This window comes from Centrocercus urophasianus, unplaced genomic scaffold (genome assembly GCF_019232065.1).
Source record: "Centrocercus urophasianus isolate 14NV4802_14NV808 unplaced genomic scaffold, USGS_Curo_1.0 seq_16, whole genome shotgun sequence".
Taxonomy (NCBI): Eukaryota; Metazoa; Chordata; class Aves; order Galliformes; family Phasianidae; genus Centrocercus; species Centrocercus urophasianus.
This window is the reverse complement of record NW_024884711.1, coordinates 33,756,978-33,776,875: the sequence shown is the minus strand read 5'-3', so window position 1 is coordinate 33,776,875 and position 19,898 is coordinate 33,756,978. Positions and strand designations below refer to the sequence as shown.

General features: G+C 43.4%; 1 protein-coding gene across 2 annotated transcripts in view; it reads right to left on the bottom strand.

The window, feature by feature from the left end:
• Positions 1 to 15,059: 15,059 nt before the first annotated feature.
• The window catches only part of ZEB1 (zinc finger E-box binding homeobox 1), a 105,582-nt gene continuing 100,743 nt past the window's right edge, over positions 15,060 to 19,898 (bottom strand). For both annotated transcript variants that reach the window (XM_042817181.1, XM_042817182.1), the window contains exons 8-9: positions 19,198 to 19,378; positions 15,060 to 17,539 (exon numbers count right to left, since the gene is read on the bottom strand). In XM_042817181.1, coding sequence (XP_042673115.1) covers positions 16,977 to 17,539; positions 19,198 to 19,378 — 744 coding nt within the window. In that variant the 3' untranslated portion in view covers positions 15,060 to 16,976. The remainder of the gene's footprint in view (positions 17,540 to 19,197; positions 19,379 to 19,898) is intronic.

Sequence of the window (19,898 nt, the reverse complement as noted above, 5' to 3'; positions counted from 1 at the left end):
TCCCAGCACGCAGCTCTCCCTGTGGCTCCTGCAGCGTTGTCCTGGCACAGCAGGAGCTGAAGCAGGAGCACAGAGCAGGCGTTCTGAAGGCATCTGTCAGCAGTGCTGTGCTGAGGGACCAGCTGGGACTGTGTTAGGAATCAAAGTGGTTTTGTATGCTGTGACTCCAGAGGAGAAACATATGCTGCGGCGAGTACAGGGTCTGCAATAGTAGACACTAGGGGGAAATAAAAGCATGTTGGTGGGTCGGCTGCTAAGCCCACACAGCCAAATCCTGAGAGGTCCTAAGCCCTCACAAGCAATTCCTGTTGACTCCAGGAGGGCTTCAAGTGCTCCTTGCCCCTTAGGATCTGCCCACAAGGCTTTTACTTAACATGCGGGTCTTCTGGGTGGAGAATGCAAGATTTTGCAGCCCATGAAGTTGATCCCCAGCAGGAATTGGGGTTCACAGCAGCAGCAGCTGCTGCCCCAGCCGTGGAGATGCTACCTGGGCTTCCACTGCCGCACTTGCATTGAGGGGAGCGGCTCCTGCCTGGCTCCATGGAGGGCAACAAGTCTCCTTGCTCTGTGGCTCAGAGCTTCTGGTGCTCCAGCAAACTTCAGTGTACAGAACAGAGCTTCAACAAAAGAGACCTCTTTGTTTCCATGTGCTGCCCATATCCTCCCAGGGACGCAAAGCAATCGCTAACAGGAGAACATTTCAGTGCTTGTGAATCCCACAAAGGGCAGATCTTCATCACGAGACTGTCCTAACATTATTTTTATCTGAAGACACTGAGCAGACGTGCGCTAACTCACAGCCTTATTTCAGTAGTCACAGCGATGTCTGCAGCACACCTGTTAGTGTGGACATTTCAAGCCAGCTCCCGCTCTGTTGTTGTTGGCTCCGTACCAAGAGCCAGCAAAGCAAAAATTTTTTCACTTAAGCCCAAACTTACTGTTCTCCTGTCAGCTTCCCTGTAATGTATTACTTCACTCTGCCCTTTGACCCCCCGCATTTCTTTGTAGAGAAATATAATTAATTGTGAGCCATGGCTTAGCTCCGGGGGGTTCAAAACTGCTTCACGTGTTTACTCAAAACATTAACTTTTTTTCTTTTTTTTTAATTTCCAGGCAGAAAGGGTGATGAGGGTTAAACAAAGCATCTCCTTCCAAGAGATCCAAACCCCAGCAGGGCTGGAAGGAGCTAATGGGAGGGAGGGGAGAGGGGTCCTGAGCGGGAGTCCAACAGTTCGAGCTGTGTCTGGGAGCTCAGATCCAGGAAGAGAAGGACTCGTCTCTATGGTATGGATAGCCTCAGAGCAACAAGAAGGAAAATACGGTGATGTTCCACGAAAAGCACAAAGCAAGCTGTGGTCCTCTGGTTTCTAACTGCCCGGGCTCTGGCAGGGCTGTGGATACAATGCTGCAGCACTGCAGGAAACTCTCACCACATAGGGTGGACAGCATGGTCTGAGGTGGTACTGAGAGGGCTGGGGCACAGCCCCCGGTGAGGCTGCACCCAAACTGCTGATTCTTTTTCTCCTAGGACTACAAGGTTTAGGAGATGGTGGAGCTCTGCAGACCTCTGTGCATTTTCAGGGAATATTCCTTTACATGTAGACTGCACAAAAAGCTACAGCTGCCAACAGCAACATCATAGCATGCCATTCTCACATGGGCTCCCTCGTGGGGAGAGCTCAGCAACGTGTCCCAGGGAGCCAGGCAAACACCAGTGTCTTTGCTTTACGCTGAGAAATCAGGACACAGAGGAGATGTCAAAGTGAGCTGCCAGTTCCCTTACTCAAGCACTAATTCATGAAGATTTGTCTTTCAAATGATGACAAATCGCACTGCTAGAGAATGGTCTTATTTACTCATCACACTGGTAGCACTACTATAGTGTGGAAGTTCTTCACTCATGGATTACCATGAGGCCAAAGGTTTCTCTGAAAGCCCAGAAGGATCCAGTCAAGTCACTTCTTCCATCCTTTGTCTGCTGCAGTTATGTCTTTTGTTGCAGGACATGGTCAAAGCCCATCTAAGCGTGGCCCTGATAACCCTGTGCAAGCCCAGTCGGTACCTCTGAAGTCAGTGACAACACTGACACAGTAATAGCTCTGAAGAGCTGTGTTGGCTCTTATGTTGCTGAAAACCCATCTGTGTGATACCTCTCAGATTCTTTGAGCAAACATTGCCTCCCACCCTCAGAACACCTGAGATCTCTGCTTGTTTCTTACTGCTTTTCCCAAGCAGTAAGAACTTTTTTTTTTTTTTTTAATAATTGTTTTTAATAGAAAAAAAAATATGTTCCATAATAAACTCCATGTCTAACTTTATTGGAATGTTATACAAACAGTCCTTCTGGGACTGGAGCAGCAACCACTTGCTGAAGGTTCTTGTTTGTACATCCTCTCGCTTTAATTCCTTTTCCTTAGTGCAGGCTGGAAAACAATCACACATGGAAACCAGGAGGGAAAGGTCTAGATTTAATATCAAAAAAGGTGCAAAACTAGTTGGAAAACAGACGGTGGGTTTTTCTCAAATCATTGCTCCAGTCTCATATCGAGAGGATTAAGTAATGTCCCAGCAAGGTTTGTTACAAATCTGGCTCAAAGTAGGCAAAGGCAGTGGCCAAATGCTGTTATAAAGCCAAAGCTGGCAGTGAACATGGTGTATCAGCTAAGAAAACAAGAAACCACACAGCACAACTCTGATATAACTGTGGTACATCCAAATCATTACGACTTCTAATAGGTAAGGGAAACCAAGAGTAATCGAGCTGAAGTATTATGGTCTTTTGGGTAAACTAATTCTCCCTGCCTCTCAAGCACAAGCTCATGCAATTTGGCAACTCATTTAGTACCCAAACTAAGATAAATGACCACCTTCTCTGTGAGTCATCCATACTGTTTCCCTTAGGAAGACAAGGACTGAATTCAAACTGATTCTGAAAAGCCCAAGAAACAGACAGACATCACATGGATGACAAAGTGGAAATGTCAAATGCGAAGTGCCCCCAGCAAACAAGCCCAACCTGCAGTCCACATCAACCTGCCAGGCAGCAGTGGACAGAGGTGGACCCACAGCATGCAGAGATCCAGAAACTGTGGGAGTCCCTGGTATGCTGTGTCCACAACTGAGGAAAAGGAAAACATTATCCTGGGACACACTTGCAAGAGTGGTTTATGTGTGACACAAGAAATGACTGTGCTCTACTTGGCGCCAGTGTGGTCTCAGCTGGAGTCTGGTGTCCTGTTTGAGGCACCACTGTAAGGAAGATGGAGGTTGGATGAGATCAAAAGGAGATCATCTGAAAGGCAAAAGGTTTTGAAGATGCAGCCTGAGACAAAATGCTGGTGGAGTGGGTGTCTTCAGTATGCATCAGGACAACTAATGGCTTCTTGCTTCAGGAAACCCCAACTGGACAAATAGGGCTTGAGATATTTCTAATGTGAGCATCTCCAGTGGCGCATCAACTGGGGCTTGCAGGCAGGACATAGGGCATACAAAAGGCACACACATTTCTGCACCCACATGATGGTGGTTACTAGGAGGAATGGTAACTAGTTTGCACTCAAGCAGCTGAATTCTGCCCGCTGTCTAAGCAGTAGAAGAAACTTTGGAACAGCACTGAGTTTGTTAAATCACTCATAGCAGGGGTACAGAGCCTCCCAACACAAAGCCTGGAGCACTTGCAAACACACTTGTGCAAAGCCCAGATGGAATGTGGTGCATAGCAGGGCTGACAGTAGGAAAGCCAGGGAAGGTAGAAGGACAAGGGCTGTGATGGGGGCTATTACCCCAGCAGACTGCTGCATGCACATATCCTGCAGGCCCTGCATGCCTTTCCCATGCTGCAGCCATTGCTCCCAAGCCCTTTGCCTACCCGTAGCATGGAGCTGGCACAAAATTGCTTTGAGGTCAGATCCTGTTTCTGTGTCGTGCTGACCAAGAGTGCAATCATGCACACTTCCTTCCACATTTATGCAAAAAGCATCCACCCCACATATATTTCCACTGTACTCGAGGGCCTTGTGTAGTCTTGGCAGAAGTGGATGGATATTGCCCAGAATACGCAATCTAGTGCTAATTATCTCCTCCTGCTGGGCTTTAGAGCACAGAGCTTTCAGTTCAAGCACAACAGCTATGAGAGCTAATGGACGGCTCTGTTACCAGGAAGCAAACTCTTTTCAGAGCACAACAAGCCCTGCCCCACCGTGAGTCCTGGGGAAAGCCCAGCTGAGCAACAATAGGGGAACAAAATTAGTTAACTCTTCAGGGATGGAGAGAGCACTGCCAGCATCACGATTGCCTTCCACTGGCGCTGCTCTGAAGAGAGCCCAGCACAAAGAGGCATCTTGCCCTTCCCCAGGGCACAGCAATTATGTTGCATAAGCAAGAAAAGGAAGCTCCTCTCTTCAGGTCAGTAGGAGTGTAGAGGAGAAGAGGAAGGAATGGCTGTGGCTTAGATTCATTTCCTTCCACGTCACATAGAGTAACAGACTGTAGTTTCTCCTCTCATTTGGACTGGACACATCATACCGGGTTGAAGCTTTTGCTTTCCAAACCTGACTACTCATGTGATCCCACATCCAAGATGGCCTATGGGCCTCTCTGCTGATGATCCACTGATGGATCACCTCTTTTTTGGTGATATTCCCTGAGATGAGAAAGACATTTGCACTACTGCTGGCAATTCATCTGCAGGTAATGAATTAACAGCATACGGAGTCACGCTTGGAGCCAATAATAATTTAATTCACCTGCACTGGCGCTTAACCGTCCAGCAATAACTGTTGCAGAGCTGCTCTCTGCACAGCTAATTTAGCAGCTTTATAGACCCACATGTGGTGATCATTTAATTTCAATGCTGACATGTTATCTGAAGGACAGTCCAAAGTGCCTCCTGGAATAGCCAGTATTTTGGCTGGTGCTGACCACATCTGAGCTTCTCTTTTGAACACAGTCCTTTAGGTGTATGTGCTCACCTACTTGAATATCCTTACAAGTGTAAGAAATAAAATGCTGAAATATATAGCAGATGCTTCAGTACCTTGGACTTGGTCCATTATTGATTCAGGACCAACATTACACCCTTCTCAAAGACACTTTCTCACTTACTCATATGGTGCACAGATGTAGACACTGGCAGTGATCTACAAGGCAACGTGGGCAACTTCCAGAATCTCAGCTAACCTTTGTCTCAGTTTCTTGTGCAAGATTTCAGGAAAGTTTATTCTCATTTGGGTCTCCGTAGTCATCACACAACAAATGTGTGTGGACTGCTGTATTTTGTCTCCCTCCTGGAAAAAGGGTAAGGAAATACAACTTGATGAGTGAGGAAACACACAGTGCTGGATGCAAGGGATGGTGTCCAGCCCCCGGCATGACTGCCCTGAGGCCATCCTGCGCCAGCAGGTGGAGGTCGATGTGGTAGATCCTCTAGCAAGCACGTTACTCCAGTGGCAAAGGTCTTCATGGAGCAAAACTGCAACTGCCGGCACTGAGGAGCAAAAGGCTGCAAGGACTGAGAATTTTTCTTCATGAATCAGTTAAGGAAACAGCTGCACAAAGAGCGTGACGCTCGTTTGCCGAGGCGATCACAAGGGTGCTCCATCACTCTCAGATGCAGTTTCCTGCCTCTGGAACAAGTTGTCCAGCAGTGACTCACTGGGAAACACTGGAAGAAAAAAGAGAAATATCAGGTTGATTCCAGGAGAGATTTTTGTCTGTGAAAGGAAGGTAAATAACTGCTGCTTTGTGACCAGCAGCACTACCCTGATGTATTGCACAACAAGCTTAAATAATGTTGAAGTATGACTGCCTCCAGTTTTATCTGCTGTAATTTTTCTCTTTAGCTCATTGCTTCTCAAAAAGGTTAGTTACGAAGCACAAAAGCCTTGCAGGGCTGCAATGCGCGTGCATACAGGCATATGAAGTACATATTCAAGTAATTCTTTATGATGTTTTATCTCATAACACTTGAAATTGAAGTGAGCTTTTTACTTCTGCAAATAAATATTGAGCTAATTGCACTAATAAGCAGGAATAAAGACTATATTTTGGAGAGTAAAATGGCAGAATGTTCTCTTCCTATCTCACATGCAGACAGCATGAGCAAATTCTAGGGAAACCATCATAGGTGGCCACCAGAGCCTGGCAGTGAGCCTGCGAATGTCCCCATGCTGTACCTCTCCCTGGTTGGCCTCCCACCCCTCCTTGCACAGAGATAACAGGGTTTACAGCAGCCTTTTTCCACTCACATGGTCTCTGCCTTGGTGCTGACCTGAGAGACCAGATAGAGCCAACGTGCTGCCCGCTTTTGTAGAAAAGGAAGGAGCCGTGGTAGCTGCTGCCTTTGGAAGAAAAGGAATGATTTTCCTCTACTCACATAGTACTAAGAACACTCCATTAACACCCTCCTCACACATCTCCTCAAAGGGCAGTGACTACAGGAAAGCCAGCATTGCATAGGGCATCTGTCAGCTGGGTGCTAGGTGACCGTGGCACCACAGGTGATGCTGTATCCCCACCTGCAGCATAAGAGATCTGTTGTCCCACAGCCCATGTGCTTCACTTACCATGCAGTACTGAAATCCAGGCCCGTGGCCTGTGGATGGTGATTTATATTTATCCTTCCTCTGTAGACAGGGAAGCTGGAACAAAAACTTTTCCTGCTGCAGAGACATTTCTATTTTTTCACCCTTGAATGTGGTGTTTCTGATCCAGGATTTTTGCCTCTCTCCATTATTATTGCAATTAAGTAGAAGACAGCCACCTTGCAGTCCCCTGCTTTTCAAACAAGGGACAAGTAAGGCATGAATGCTTAGTTTAAGTCGTGAGAAAGCCATGATTATAGGGAGCGAACTTTTTCAGGGCTGCCCACTCAAAAGCCTCTGTTCATCCTAGAGCATCCTTCCTGCCTGTTTTGGCATTCATCTGCAATCCAGCTGACACAGAGATGTGGTGGTTTCCTTCGTGGAGTGCGCTGGCTTTTATTTATTTTGTTTGCCCAGGTAATACAGCAGACAGCAGCAACGTGTGTTACTTTAAGACAGCATGGTTACGGGGCCTGCTTCATAATTCTGCTTTGTGGCGCAGCTCTGGTTCTTGTCATCTCCTGCTGCAGTGTGGTCTATGAACATCTGTTGTCTGGTCCTTGGGGCAGAGTACAAGGGACACCTCCACCAAGGGACTGCTCTGCCCACGGGATCAGAGGAAGGTCCCCAGTGGTGCAATGCTTGCATATACATTCCTCATCCTCTCCTCTTACCCAAGCTCTCAATTGGTGCCTAGAGAGACAAAACTTTGCCAAGGAAAGAAAAGGGAGCACAACAGCCCTGCCCTAAAAAGGCTGTTTCTACTGGGTTTTCAGTTTTCACCGTATGAAAGGATGGGTAGTTTTAATGCAGTGTGGGTTTTCTCCTCCTGACACAAATAACTTTGCCTTTTGGATGCGGGCAGCAGAGGGGACAGCAGGTCTGGGAAAATAAAAACAAGACTCCCAGGGAGAAAGATGTGCTTTGGAGCATGCATGGGCAGAGGCCTGCAAGCACACCCTTGAGCCAAGGCAGTGCTGGCATCTCTTCTGCTGCACCCAACTGTGCTTCTGCACTGCAGGGGGCTCTCCCAGCAAAGATCCTCGGATTTTAGTCCAGGGACAAGTCCCTGAGTCCTTCGCTGCGCTGAATCCATCACCTCACATGGTGCTGTTCTGCTGCTGGTGGCTCTGTGAGCAAGGGAAAACAAACCTATTCTCATTTTAATATGCTAAGTGATTAACAAAGCTAATTGCAGCCTCTGCTCTTGTAACAGCTTGAAAGTAAGGCAGAGGGGATGCAATGGGCCAAAGGGCTTTTTCTAGCTCTGACAGTCACTCAGCCTGGGCTAAAGCAGCCAGATGGATTTGCAGACAGTCCTGATACAGAGCATTGTGCTGCCAGCAGGCTGCCCTGTTCTTGCTCATGTTTGTCTGTTAGTATAATCTTAAATACATGCCCTTGACTTCACTCTTGTACCTCACCTGCACACACAGAAACACTGTGAAGTAAAACCAGAGGAGGACAATGCCTGCAATTCACCTCCTCTTGCTCATAATTACTGCCAAAACAGCAGCATGCAGAGCACCACATAAAGTAGGAGTGGGGAAGCACTGCTTTCAGTTAACCAGCAGAGGAGTGGCTCTTAGCTCCAGACCAAAATGACCTGCTTGGGTTACAAAATCAACGATGAAGAAACTTTTTGCAGTAGATGAAAATCCACTCAGCCACACACAGAGGGAACAAAGACACTGGTCACACTGCACCAGTGTCAGAGCAACAGATGGTGGTGGTGCAGAACTAAGAGCAGAGAATGAGGTTTGTGATTTACCTGTGAGCTGTTAATGCCACAAGTGTTTTGTCAAACCAGCTTTAAAATGAGGCAGAGAACAGTTTGGGAGAACAGAATAAAAGGCAAGCAGAAGTCAATGATTCTTTCCAGTTAAGTATAGAACAGCTTTACAGAGCATTTTGGCTAGATCCACAAATGGGACCATGGCCTTCCCTGGGGCAGCAATGTCCTGAGCAGCTCAGGCTGCAGCCCAGCACACACTCAGTGTCACTGCCTGAGCTGCTTTCCCTTGCACGGCCAAAGCTGGGTTCTTCCCTGCTGCAGTGCTTGTTAACACTGACTGCAAGTGGTTGTTAATTGCAGATCCAGTGCTTGGAAATACAGTCCTCAGGAGAATTAAACATCTGCTGCTGGACATCCCTAGGAGCCCACCAGTACCGACACGATGGCTTATCCACAGAGCCCAGTGCCAGAGCCCTCTTCACCTGCATCATCTGGGAACACTGTGAAACAAGCTTACCCCCACAGACAGTGCTTGGGCTGAGCTGCACACTGATGAGGGGATAACAGGATAGAATAGGCCCATATTACAATACTCAGCAGGGGAATGCGAAAATTACACTCAGCTTTCCTATCTACACAAAAAGGTTCAAAATCAGAGTGCTCTGTTCTGGCCCTCCTGGATGACAAAGGCTGTTGTTGGGTCATTTCTACTTTGCACGTCAGAATTCCATAGGTATTTGTTTGTCTGGTTAGTGAACAAATAAATGCTATCCTTAGCCTGTGACGGAGGTGAGGTGCCAGTCCTGCTGGCAATGGCCCTCGTGAATGGTGGCCTGACACTGTAGCTGGGATCATTTTTCATAGAATCGCCTGGGTTGAAAAGGACCATAATGATTGTCTAGTTTCAACTCCCCTGCTGTGTGCAGGGTTGCCAACCACCGGACCAGGCTGCTCAGAGCCACATCTGTCACACATCACTCAAGCAGCATGCTGCAGGTAGGTCAGAATGCACTGAGGATAGCAAGTATTGGACGTTATTATCTGCCCATGCCCAGAGGTGGTGCCCATTTGGTCCTCTTCCCAAGGTGGCCAATATTCACAAGTCATCCAAGGACTCATCTTCAACACGGAACCTTTTCTGTCAGTTTTGGCCTGGAAATAGTCATGGCCACAAACTGTGTGATGAGAGAAAGGAGCACAGAACACAGGTTCACAAATCCCATTTGCTTGGAGACTGAGACGAGCACCAAGGTACATGCTTACAAGGTACAGATAGCAAGGGAGCAGTATTTCTGAAGGACACAATTTATTACTGCCCTTTTTTAAAAAAAAACTAATGAATACATCATTATTACAGATTCAGAGCACCCAAGAGGTTATGCAGTATTTTTTCAGCCTTGCCAGTTGGTGGTTCAGTAGAGCATGTCCCTCAGCTGCAGATACTCCCCCCAGAGTGCCTTTGTAGGGGAACACATACTGCTTTCTGCAAGAAGAGCTGGGCACCTGCATGCACTCAGAAACTCCAACACAGACAACATCACACCTCTGAATGGGGCTGGCCAGCAAGGTGAGCAGAATGAATATTGGAAGCTATGGAAGGTGCTCATTTAGTTGAATTACAAGTAAGATTTATATGCGAAAGATGAAGGTATTAAACATCACAAATCCCACAGGAGATTAAAATTTGTGCTTAGAAGGAAGTGTAGGATTATGCTATGTTCAATTAGATGACTGCAAAAGCCAGTTCTGCTGTGACAACAAAGTTGAGCTGCCTCCTGTCTGGGAGCTGTCAAGGAGCTCCTTCCCAGCAGCAGAGCTCTGCACTGGAGCATGACTGCTCCACGTGTGTAACCTGATTTATCTCCAACAGTGCCAAAGGGTACATAAGCAGCTGGGTGCAATGGGCCTACAGGACAAAAGCTGCATAGAAATGTTGGGAGCAGAAGGAGCAGAGGATGGACATGAGCAGCACTTTTCAATAAACAGCTTAAAAAAACAGAAACATAATTGGTCCTTGACCTGTACGTGGTTCTGGTCATGAAATATCTGCACTTTTTGGCATCAGATTCTCCAGCTATTTTCAATTAGTTTCAGATACAGTGAGCTGAACAGGTTCAGATTTCACTGAAGCACACGGGCAAGCAAAGCAGTGCTGCTCTCAGGCAGAAATGATCAGGATGCAGCTAGGAACTAGATGAACTGCTCTACTAAGGTACATTACAATAGGAATTTCCCTCTCTCTCACCCTCACCCACAGCTGTCTGGGAGTCACCAGGACCCAGACAATGCATACCTGACATTTAACCTTCAGGAAAAAACCGTGAGGGACGAGAGGATGTGTTGGGCCAGCAGGAGCATGTGGAGAATCAGCAGCACTTTTGTTCTTTCCCCTCTTTAAGAGTCAGTGGTAGAGCTGGAGCTACCCACAGCCTGACAGCACGCTCACCACTTGGCTTCTCACAGCAATCTCCCGTCGACTCACGGAGGGAGCAACAGAGCTTTCCTTAAGCACTTCTAGAAGGGAATTGCTGGTGGCAGCCAACTATCTAGCCAGGTGTCCTACCAGTATGTTTTTGGCATCTGATGGCCCTGTGTCAAACTCTCTTATGATATATAAAGCCGGAGCCTCTGCTGCTTGAGCAGAACTGCCTCACGACGGTATTGTAACAGGATAAGCTTCAGTATAGCTCCAGAGGGTGAGCTGCATTGTGCCACAAAAAAATCACAAAAATGATGCACTTACCATAATACTGCTGAAAAAAACTGCATGCTAAGGCTGAAGGCTTGGTCAGTTTCGAGACCCAGTGCTGCTCCTAAACATGCCCAAATAGCCTTGTGCAAGCTCTTAGCATCATTCATCATCAGTACTCTGTGTTTTCCTAAGCTGGGAAAGTTGGCCTTACAATAAGCACTGGAATAAAATAACTAACACTTATCACGAGTGCATATGCTAGAATTGCTTGCTCCTTGGTTTATGGAGTGCCCTTACTAAGCTGCAGGACATTTTAAAAGCACTCGACACATTACATTGCCCTGGAGATCAAAATGCCTGGTACAAAGGGAAACAAAATAAAAAGGCAATGCTATGTTTTGAAGCACACAAGCCACTCATTTCAGGAATTTTTAATGCACAGAATGAGGAGTGGCTGCTCTGCAGGGCCACCTAACAGGAGATGGCAGCTCCTCCATAGCATGGCAGCCAGTACTTACTGAAGGAACTCCTTGGAGTTGTCTGAAAAAGAGCTACCTTGAGGTCAGCTTGTCTTGATTGAAAACTTTGTTGTCTCCTCAACCACAGCTGAGATTGTTTGACCTGCTCAGGCTGTAACCCTTGCCAGCAGGGAGCAGGGAGGTGCAGTGTGGCTCAAGTCTCTGGGGTGCATCCTTCCTCCCCCTCACCCACCTCACAGGGACTCTGAAGCTTGCACAGTGAGGCAGCAGGTCAGCTTCTGCTTTGATGAGACCAATGTGGCACAACACTCATCCTCAGCAAAAGGAATTAAGGACTGCTGTCCTCTTCAACATTTTGCCATAATTGAGCTAATCTGATTGAGAGGGTGGAAAAAAAATAATAATCTAAGAAGTTTCCTTTTGTGTATAGAAGTGTGATTCTCAAAGCTGTTTGAAGCCATCTTAACTTTCAAAATTTTGCAGGAATTTCCAGTGAGTTTATTTCTTGAAGAATCTGGCCCAACAGATTTCATTCTTGCATGCCAAATGAGCAAGTTGTTCCCTCTATACCTCCACAATAACTTGCATGTAGTTAAAACTCAAGGAAGTACTTCATCAGCCACACATGGACACAGTGTCACTGAATTCAAGGGTGTCAGGGATACCACCACCCATCACATGGGGCCTGCCCATGAGTCAGGGCATGGCACAAGCAAGCAGCTTTCCGGGTAACAGAGGCACAGCAACTCCTGGGGAATGACACAAAATCACTGTAGAATTATTTCATTTTTAAAGGATTTAACTCATTTATCCCTTTAATTCCTGAATTAACATGTGATGAAAAGCTCGTAATTATAATACAAATCCCAGCTGACACAAAGATGAGAAGAAGACAAGGACATTACAGAAAGGTTGAGGTCTAAGAGCTGAATCAGAAGTTAAGATTCACCAGGAAAAGTCCAAAATGGCGTTGTTGGAGTACCCACTTCATTTATTTTATATATATATGTATAATATCCTGCTGTCATCATCTTTAAAGAGCTCCTGGGGGATCTCAAATCTTGGAGAACCTTACTGAGGTGTAGGTGAGCACCACCTGACCCACAGTCGGCATGCTACAGCATGCTGAGAACAAACCTTGCTGCCAAGGGCTCCTTGTGTCAGCGCATTTCTTGTAGAATCCCAGCTGCAAGTTTAGTTTCTAATCACAGTTTTAGAGGTCATTTTTGGTGAAACGATGAAATATATCATAATGCATTGTTTCCCCCAGAGACAACATCTATACAATCTCTAGGAGAGATCTAATAAGCACAATAAAGAAGACTGTGACAGACATCATGAAGGAGCAGAGAAGTAAAGTGGAAGCAGTAAATATTTGTTCACATTCAAGTGTTATTTCCATCATCATAACCCTGTTGTATTCATTTTCAAACCGAGTGAATGAGATCAATCACCCCTGGGAAACATGAAGAATAAATGATAAGATGCAGCCCCAAAGGATAGATATTCTAATACTGAAACAACTTCTTGCATTGCAGACTTCAACGGTGAAAATCAAAGAAGTCATTATGTTGAGGAAAAAAGTGAATGTATGTATCAGAGTGTGAATAGCAAAAGCAAAACACACAACAAAATCTCCCTGCAAACAAAGAATCCTGTGCAGATTTACTAATTGTTAGAAACCAAATCAAAAACACAAGCTCAGGTCAGCACATATAGTCAGCTCTTCCCTTTCTCCTCCTTCACCATTTGAAGGCCATCCACTATCCTCACTCCTCCCTCCTCGAACAAAAGGTACTTCTCTCATCTACACACCATTACCTTAACCTCTCATGGTCTCCTGTATTCCTGAAGGTATTTCCTCTATGGCCATCTCTACACCACAGAATTCTGTGCTGGCTCTGAGCGTGAATACCTGATCTTTATGCTTTGATGAGAAGAGTCCCTACTGTGGCATTCTGTCTTGGTAGCCCAATTTTCTCTCTTGTGAAAGCTTTGCCTTCATGTGGCTGCTGTGCGTTGTGGGCACTGCCCTCGGCACACTTTGCCAGTACAAATAGCAGCATTGAGTCCCATCTCAGTCCAATGCAGGGACTGTGGGTTTCCTCTGAAAGTTGTGTTAGAGTGTGAGCACAACACTTCACTGCCCATTTAAGCACTTTTTACTCAGCACTCCCATAGAATACTGCTTTTTAGGATAACTGTCACACTGTGGGCTGATATTCTATGGCCCATCCTTTTGTACTTTAAAATACTGATTGAAATACACGGGCACTTTGGGACTAGACTGACTAACACAACTTCTTGATTTCTTTTTTGCTGTGCTTTAATTCATCTGATTACTTGTAATTCAGTGCTGTTCTCCAAAAAGCTCAAACCAGTGGCACTGCTCGGCTTTCATTCTCTCCCCAAGCAGTTTTCTCTTGCATCATTTAAGGCTCTGGAACTCGGAGCCGCAGGCGGCCCTTCATGTGCAGCCTTCACGAGCAACCTCAGATTTACTCAACTCTCTGCTCTATTACTAAACACAGCACAAATGTTCTTTGCATTCCATTTTCAACAAATGTCTCACTGGATTTATTGCAACAGACAAGTAATGTGCTCTCGAATTGCGAATTAGCTGAAAATCTCCATCTTAACATATGTTTACAAAGGTGCATTCCATTTCTGATAGCTGAGCCCGCTGGACCTGCAAGAAATCCCGGACCGCCCCATTCATTTCTGTTGTAATAATTACAAGGCAATAGTAATTACAAGGCAATGCAATTTGTATTGATGCAATACAAATGGAAACTGTTTTCAAAACATCTTTCTTATGTTGATCTGAATGAGATACTGCTGAGCCAGGAGCTTACGCCACTGAAAAGTGCAATATTTGGCACACTGTACAGAAAAATACCCTGAAACTTTAAATTATCACTCTTTCATATGTATCAATGCTGAGATAGTAAGACTGCAAACTATTCAGAAGTTAGACGTGAATATTAAATAATTTATATAACGTTTGTGTAAAAAATTCAACAACTGAAATCCCCTTTTAGGAATCATTAATGAGCAGGAATTTGCTTAAATAACGCTCTCAACTTTGCTATGACTGCAAAATGCTGTACAAATGAAGATACAGGACAACGTTCAAATCTTCATACTTAGGTGACAGAAGTCACTTCTGTAATGTTGGTGCCATACCTTCAGAGCGGTCAGCAGCGGTACACACCAGCAGCTTTGTCACTGGCTTACTGCTACATCAAGGAAACAGTCACAGGCCTATATCATTTCAAAGCAGTCTTGTTCAAATAAAGCATTAAAACACGTATTATACAGATTAAGGAGGAAAAAAATCACAGAAACATATGGCTCGTTTTAAAAGCTTGTGTTTTTCTACTTCAATTTGAGGAATGGACAAAGTAATGCAGCAGTGCTTTTCCCTGCACAGAGTCAAACATTCCCTTCCTTCCACGCTCCTTGCAGACAACCAAAACGGAGCAGCTATGCTGAAACAGCCCGTGTCCCAGTGACGGGGTAGGGATACTTACAGCAATCACGTGGAGTTACTGCAATAATGACATAAGTCAGACTTGTTGACGCATTTTATTGTGAGATGGGGAGTCTGGTAAAAAACTAGAAAATGACCATGATGTAACAAGGAACTTAAAAATGAAGTTTCAGATTTGTAACATACATACATGAATACAGGAACAAATTGGCACAAAAATGTTAAACGTTGTTCCCAACACTGTTTATAAGATTATTCTAATTTGGCTTACTAAGGAAATGAGAGTTTTATGGTTAGGCTAATCTCTTAATAAAACTGCAGAGCATCATGCTATTAGTCACACAGTGAATTTCAAAATTTAAGAGCTTTATATTAAAAACTGGGTAAAGGTAAAATGAATTGATTGCAATTGTAAAATTAATACATTCCCATTTTAATTCATCTGTTCTACAGTCCAAGGCAAGTATAAATGTTAACATAACACTGTTAAATCAAATCTCAATGCAAGAGAACCGATTGCATCTCTACTTTAAATCTTATCAACTTTCCAAATTTTCATACTAAAATATATTATTGTATTAATACAAACTACAGTATTATACACTACACTGTGTAATAAATAAAGAAATATAAAAATAAGACACATAAATATAAAAGTTTTCTAAAACTAAAAAGGTACATATGTCAGTAAGAAGGGTATTAATACTGCCAGGTTTGGAGACATACAGTACAAAATGTTGCACAGATCTATAAACTAAAAGAAATAAAATAATACTGATAGGTAAAAATCAGCTAACATTGTTAATAAATGGGGTCCATAATAACTAACATTTGAAAAAACTTATGAGCCAGATAACATGTCATGTATGTGTCTGAAATTAAAGTAAACCGATAAAGCAATAAAGCAGATTAGAAAATTTCCCTTGTAATTATCGTAGAGAAATTCTGCAAGTCAGGTATTAACCAAAAATACCACCAAATACTTAAATAATGAAAGATACCAGTGTTCTTACTTCTCTGATGGCTGAGTGTTTTTTCCCCCATGATTAGATTAGAAGTTTGATACAAATCAACAAATGCTAGTTATTGTAGGCCACGCATTGGAGAAAGGCCGGTGAGAGCCTTTGTAATACTGATAAATGGCACTTGCAGCACACAGGTCTTGCATAAGGCCAAAGGAGATACAAAGCTTCATATCATATCCTTCATATTGTTACTACATACTCAAAGCACAATTACAAACACTGATTTTGACGACTTTGCTGTCCTTACCGGTATTAACACTGTCAGTCCCTGCAATCAGAACTCAACAACAATCTTTTCAACTACATTTTTAACCACGTGAGTAAGAAACTTCAGTTCTTCTATCATCTGCTTTCTTAAGGCTAACAATACACTTTAAATGATAATATGCTCTACTACAACATCTAATGTTATAACCGCTACCTTCTAGGTTGAATTTACAAAGGTAGCCAAGCACTGTTAGAGGTTTCTGCAAAAGGGAATTCTGTAGTGCAGAAGTTCTCACATTTCAAAAACATAATAAAATACTGAAGCGGATTTAGGAAATGTTTTGCCATTAAAAAAAAAATCATATAAATCTCTCCCAATTGTACAGCTTAAAAATTAATCAACGTAAGAATGAAAATTAATACTGATAAAACAAACAATGCCAGATGCTTGTCTAATAAATCAGGTTTCCTACAACCTGTTAAACCTTTGCTTCCAGAGTCACTGTATTTTTCTAATCTGCTTCATGTTACAAACTTGTTCCTAACTTTGAAAACTGTGTGAAAAATTACTAAGTTTGAGGTTCAGGCACACCTGGATTTCTTTTTTTTTTTTTCTTTTTTCTTTTTTTTATATATATATTTTTTTACACAGTAGTGAACAGAAATCACAGTATGCAGGCTACCGTGTTTCCATGAAAAGCATGTATAATATAGAACGAACTTCATTACCGATTTATTCTTTTTCATATAGAAAAAACTATCATTTAAGCTTTATTTGTTTTTTCTTCTGACACCTGCCCATCGCTCTGTATAACTTCTGGTTCAGCATTGCTTGCTCGATTTACAACGTCATCGTTCTTGTTACCTTCAGTTTTCCCTTCCTCTTCTTCTTCTTCTTCTTCTACTTCTTCTTCCTCCTCTACATCTTGTAGTTTTCTACATTCTTTTTCTTCCTGAAGTCCTTCTACCTCCTTGTCTTCCTCCTCCTCTTCCTCTTTTTCACTATCTTCCTCTTCTTCCCTGGTTAGACTCTCTCTCTCATCGGAGTCGATCTGCGATGGCGATGCCCGGGCACCCGCATGCTCGCTGCTGAGCACCTCCTGTCCCACCTCCTCCTGCTCCGTGCTGTCACGCTCCTCTGCCTCTCTTTTGCAATAGGAGTAGCGATGATTCATGTGTTGAGAGTATGACCCCGAGTGTGAGAAGCGCTTTCCGCATTTGTCACATTGGTAGGGTTTCTCCCCAGAATGCAGTCGCATGTGTTCGATCAAATGGTGTTTGTGTTTGAAGGCTTTTTTACAGATTCCACACTCATGAGGTCTTTTACCTAGAAAATAAAGCACACACACACACAGAAGGATTCCTTGAAGTTAACATTTTAAAAATCCGTGCTGCTGCTTTCATTATAAAATGCTGTTGGTGAATGTATTATCAACAGTGAGTAACTGTGTTAAACAGTTTGCTCTCAGCATTGTCAGCCTGGGTTACTTGCATAGGAATACAAGGTACAAGGGCATGTTGTTAAGCTATGAATGTAATTTGTAACTTTCTTATGAAAAACGAACATCAAGAGATAAACAAATTCTCAGATGCAACTCAGAGCACAAAACAAGAGTGAATATAAATAGATTAGAAAAGGAGGCATTTTTCTTGCAATAAAAGTTATTCAAACTTAAAACCATTTCTGCTCTTCTATACTGATGGGAATTTAAAATCAATGAACTTCCACATTAGCTTTCATGCGCAAGTCCTTGTACCATGTCACGGGTCAAAGGAAAATCATTCCAAAATCTCGCCTGGGACAGGGGAGTGCCTGACTGCCAACTGCCAATTGGCATGTATACCAACTGGAAAAATCTGCTTTGTTTCATCTACTTCTCTTACTGCTCTTTTTTCCAGCTTTCTCCTCACACCTTTCCTACTTGCCTTCCCTCTGCAGTGTTTAGAAACTCTTATAAAGACAGCATGGACCCAGCTATGTAATCTTGATTCCAACACTCCAAGTTGTTAGGCAAAACAAACTCATTCAGCTTCCGCCCAGACATAAAAGACCCAGACAATGAGACAGCAGCTTGCTGCTCGTGCTCCACATCACACTATGTCAAACAAGCAGCATTTCTGAACACTGCACTTCACTTAAGAGCAGAATGGAAAGCACAACTGTGTTATGAAAAGGAGGATTAGAGAGTCACAGAGCAGGAAGGTATGAAAATAGAAGACATTCTTAATGTACACAAGTCGAGAGTTTTAAACAAATGGTAAAGACCAAGGGGAGCCTTTTATGTTTTCAATTGTATGTTTGAGTAAAATGAAATAAAAACATTAATATGCAGAAACATAATGTAGAAAATTAACCAACAAGAAAAGACATTTTTGAAGAGATCACTGAAGAAATAGAAGGGTAACACTTTTCAAAAAAAGACTGAAGAGGCCAGAACTGGAACTAAAAAGAACAATTATGAAAAATTAGAAATAAAAACCAAAGCCAAAATGATATTCCTTTGAGATTACATTCTGTGTCCAGTGAATGTTTAGTAAGTTCAGATAACTAAAAATATGGCTGAATTGGAGAACCCTTCATGCTGAGTACACTAGCTTTCAATGTAAAGTATCATACATACACATGGTCCTTTTTTATAATTTGCAATTTTTCTTTATTTAAAACCAGGCGAGGTAAATTAGAAATAATAAATCATTGATTGCATATTGTAGCACACAGATGATCGTCCATGAGCCAGATGGAAGAAAATCCCAGTATTTCTATTTAGGGTTTAGATCTTACAAATTTAAACACGGAATTGCAGTTCTGTCAAATAAGTACATAAAGCATGGGTTCTAAGCAAGGCTGGGCACAGATGATAATAAGGATTATTATACTTCCCTCTGTTCTTACAACGCTTTCTGAGAACTGAATTTCAGTTGAGCTTATCAGTTTCTCAGTATCAACATAGCAAAGAATCTGAAACTGCATTTCCTAGTACATACCTGTGTGTTCATACTTATGTCTCAATAACGAGCTGCTCTTCTGGAATATTTTGTCACACAAATCACATGCATACATCCCATTTTCTGTCTTTCTCATCTTTTTCTTTGGGGGTGTTGAATCAGAATCATTTTGATCTTCTACATTCGATACTCCTTCTGAGCTAGTGTCCTGCCTTTCGTCCTTAAGAAAAAGCACAAAGAAGGTTGGGTTCAAGAAAAAAAAAGCACTGGTGCAGCACACAATTCATAAAATATAAGCTGAAGCTGCACAGTTGTTTCCATTCCATTCAGTAAATGGAAGAACAAAATTGTTCAGACTTACATAGTCGAAATCTTTCACTGCACCTATCTGCTCTGTAGACCCCGCCATCATACAGATGCCCAATCCCCAGTGGGACTGACTGTAATCACATCCACAGAATCACCAAGGTTGGAAAAAACCTCCAAGATCACCCAGTCCAACCATCCACCTATCACCAATATTTCCCTACTAAACCACGTCTCATAAACTTTTACACACAAGCATTCTCATAAATCTTCAAGGTTTCTTAGTTTCTGGTACAGAGAAGCCTGCATAAAATGCTGAACAGACAATTTCAAAGATTTAATTAGAAATGCTAAGTCTTTATGTGATCCACTTCTGTTCTGCTATGTCTCTGCCTCCATGTGTGTAGGTAATGCTCAGCAGGACTGAGTCTTGT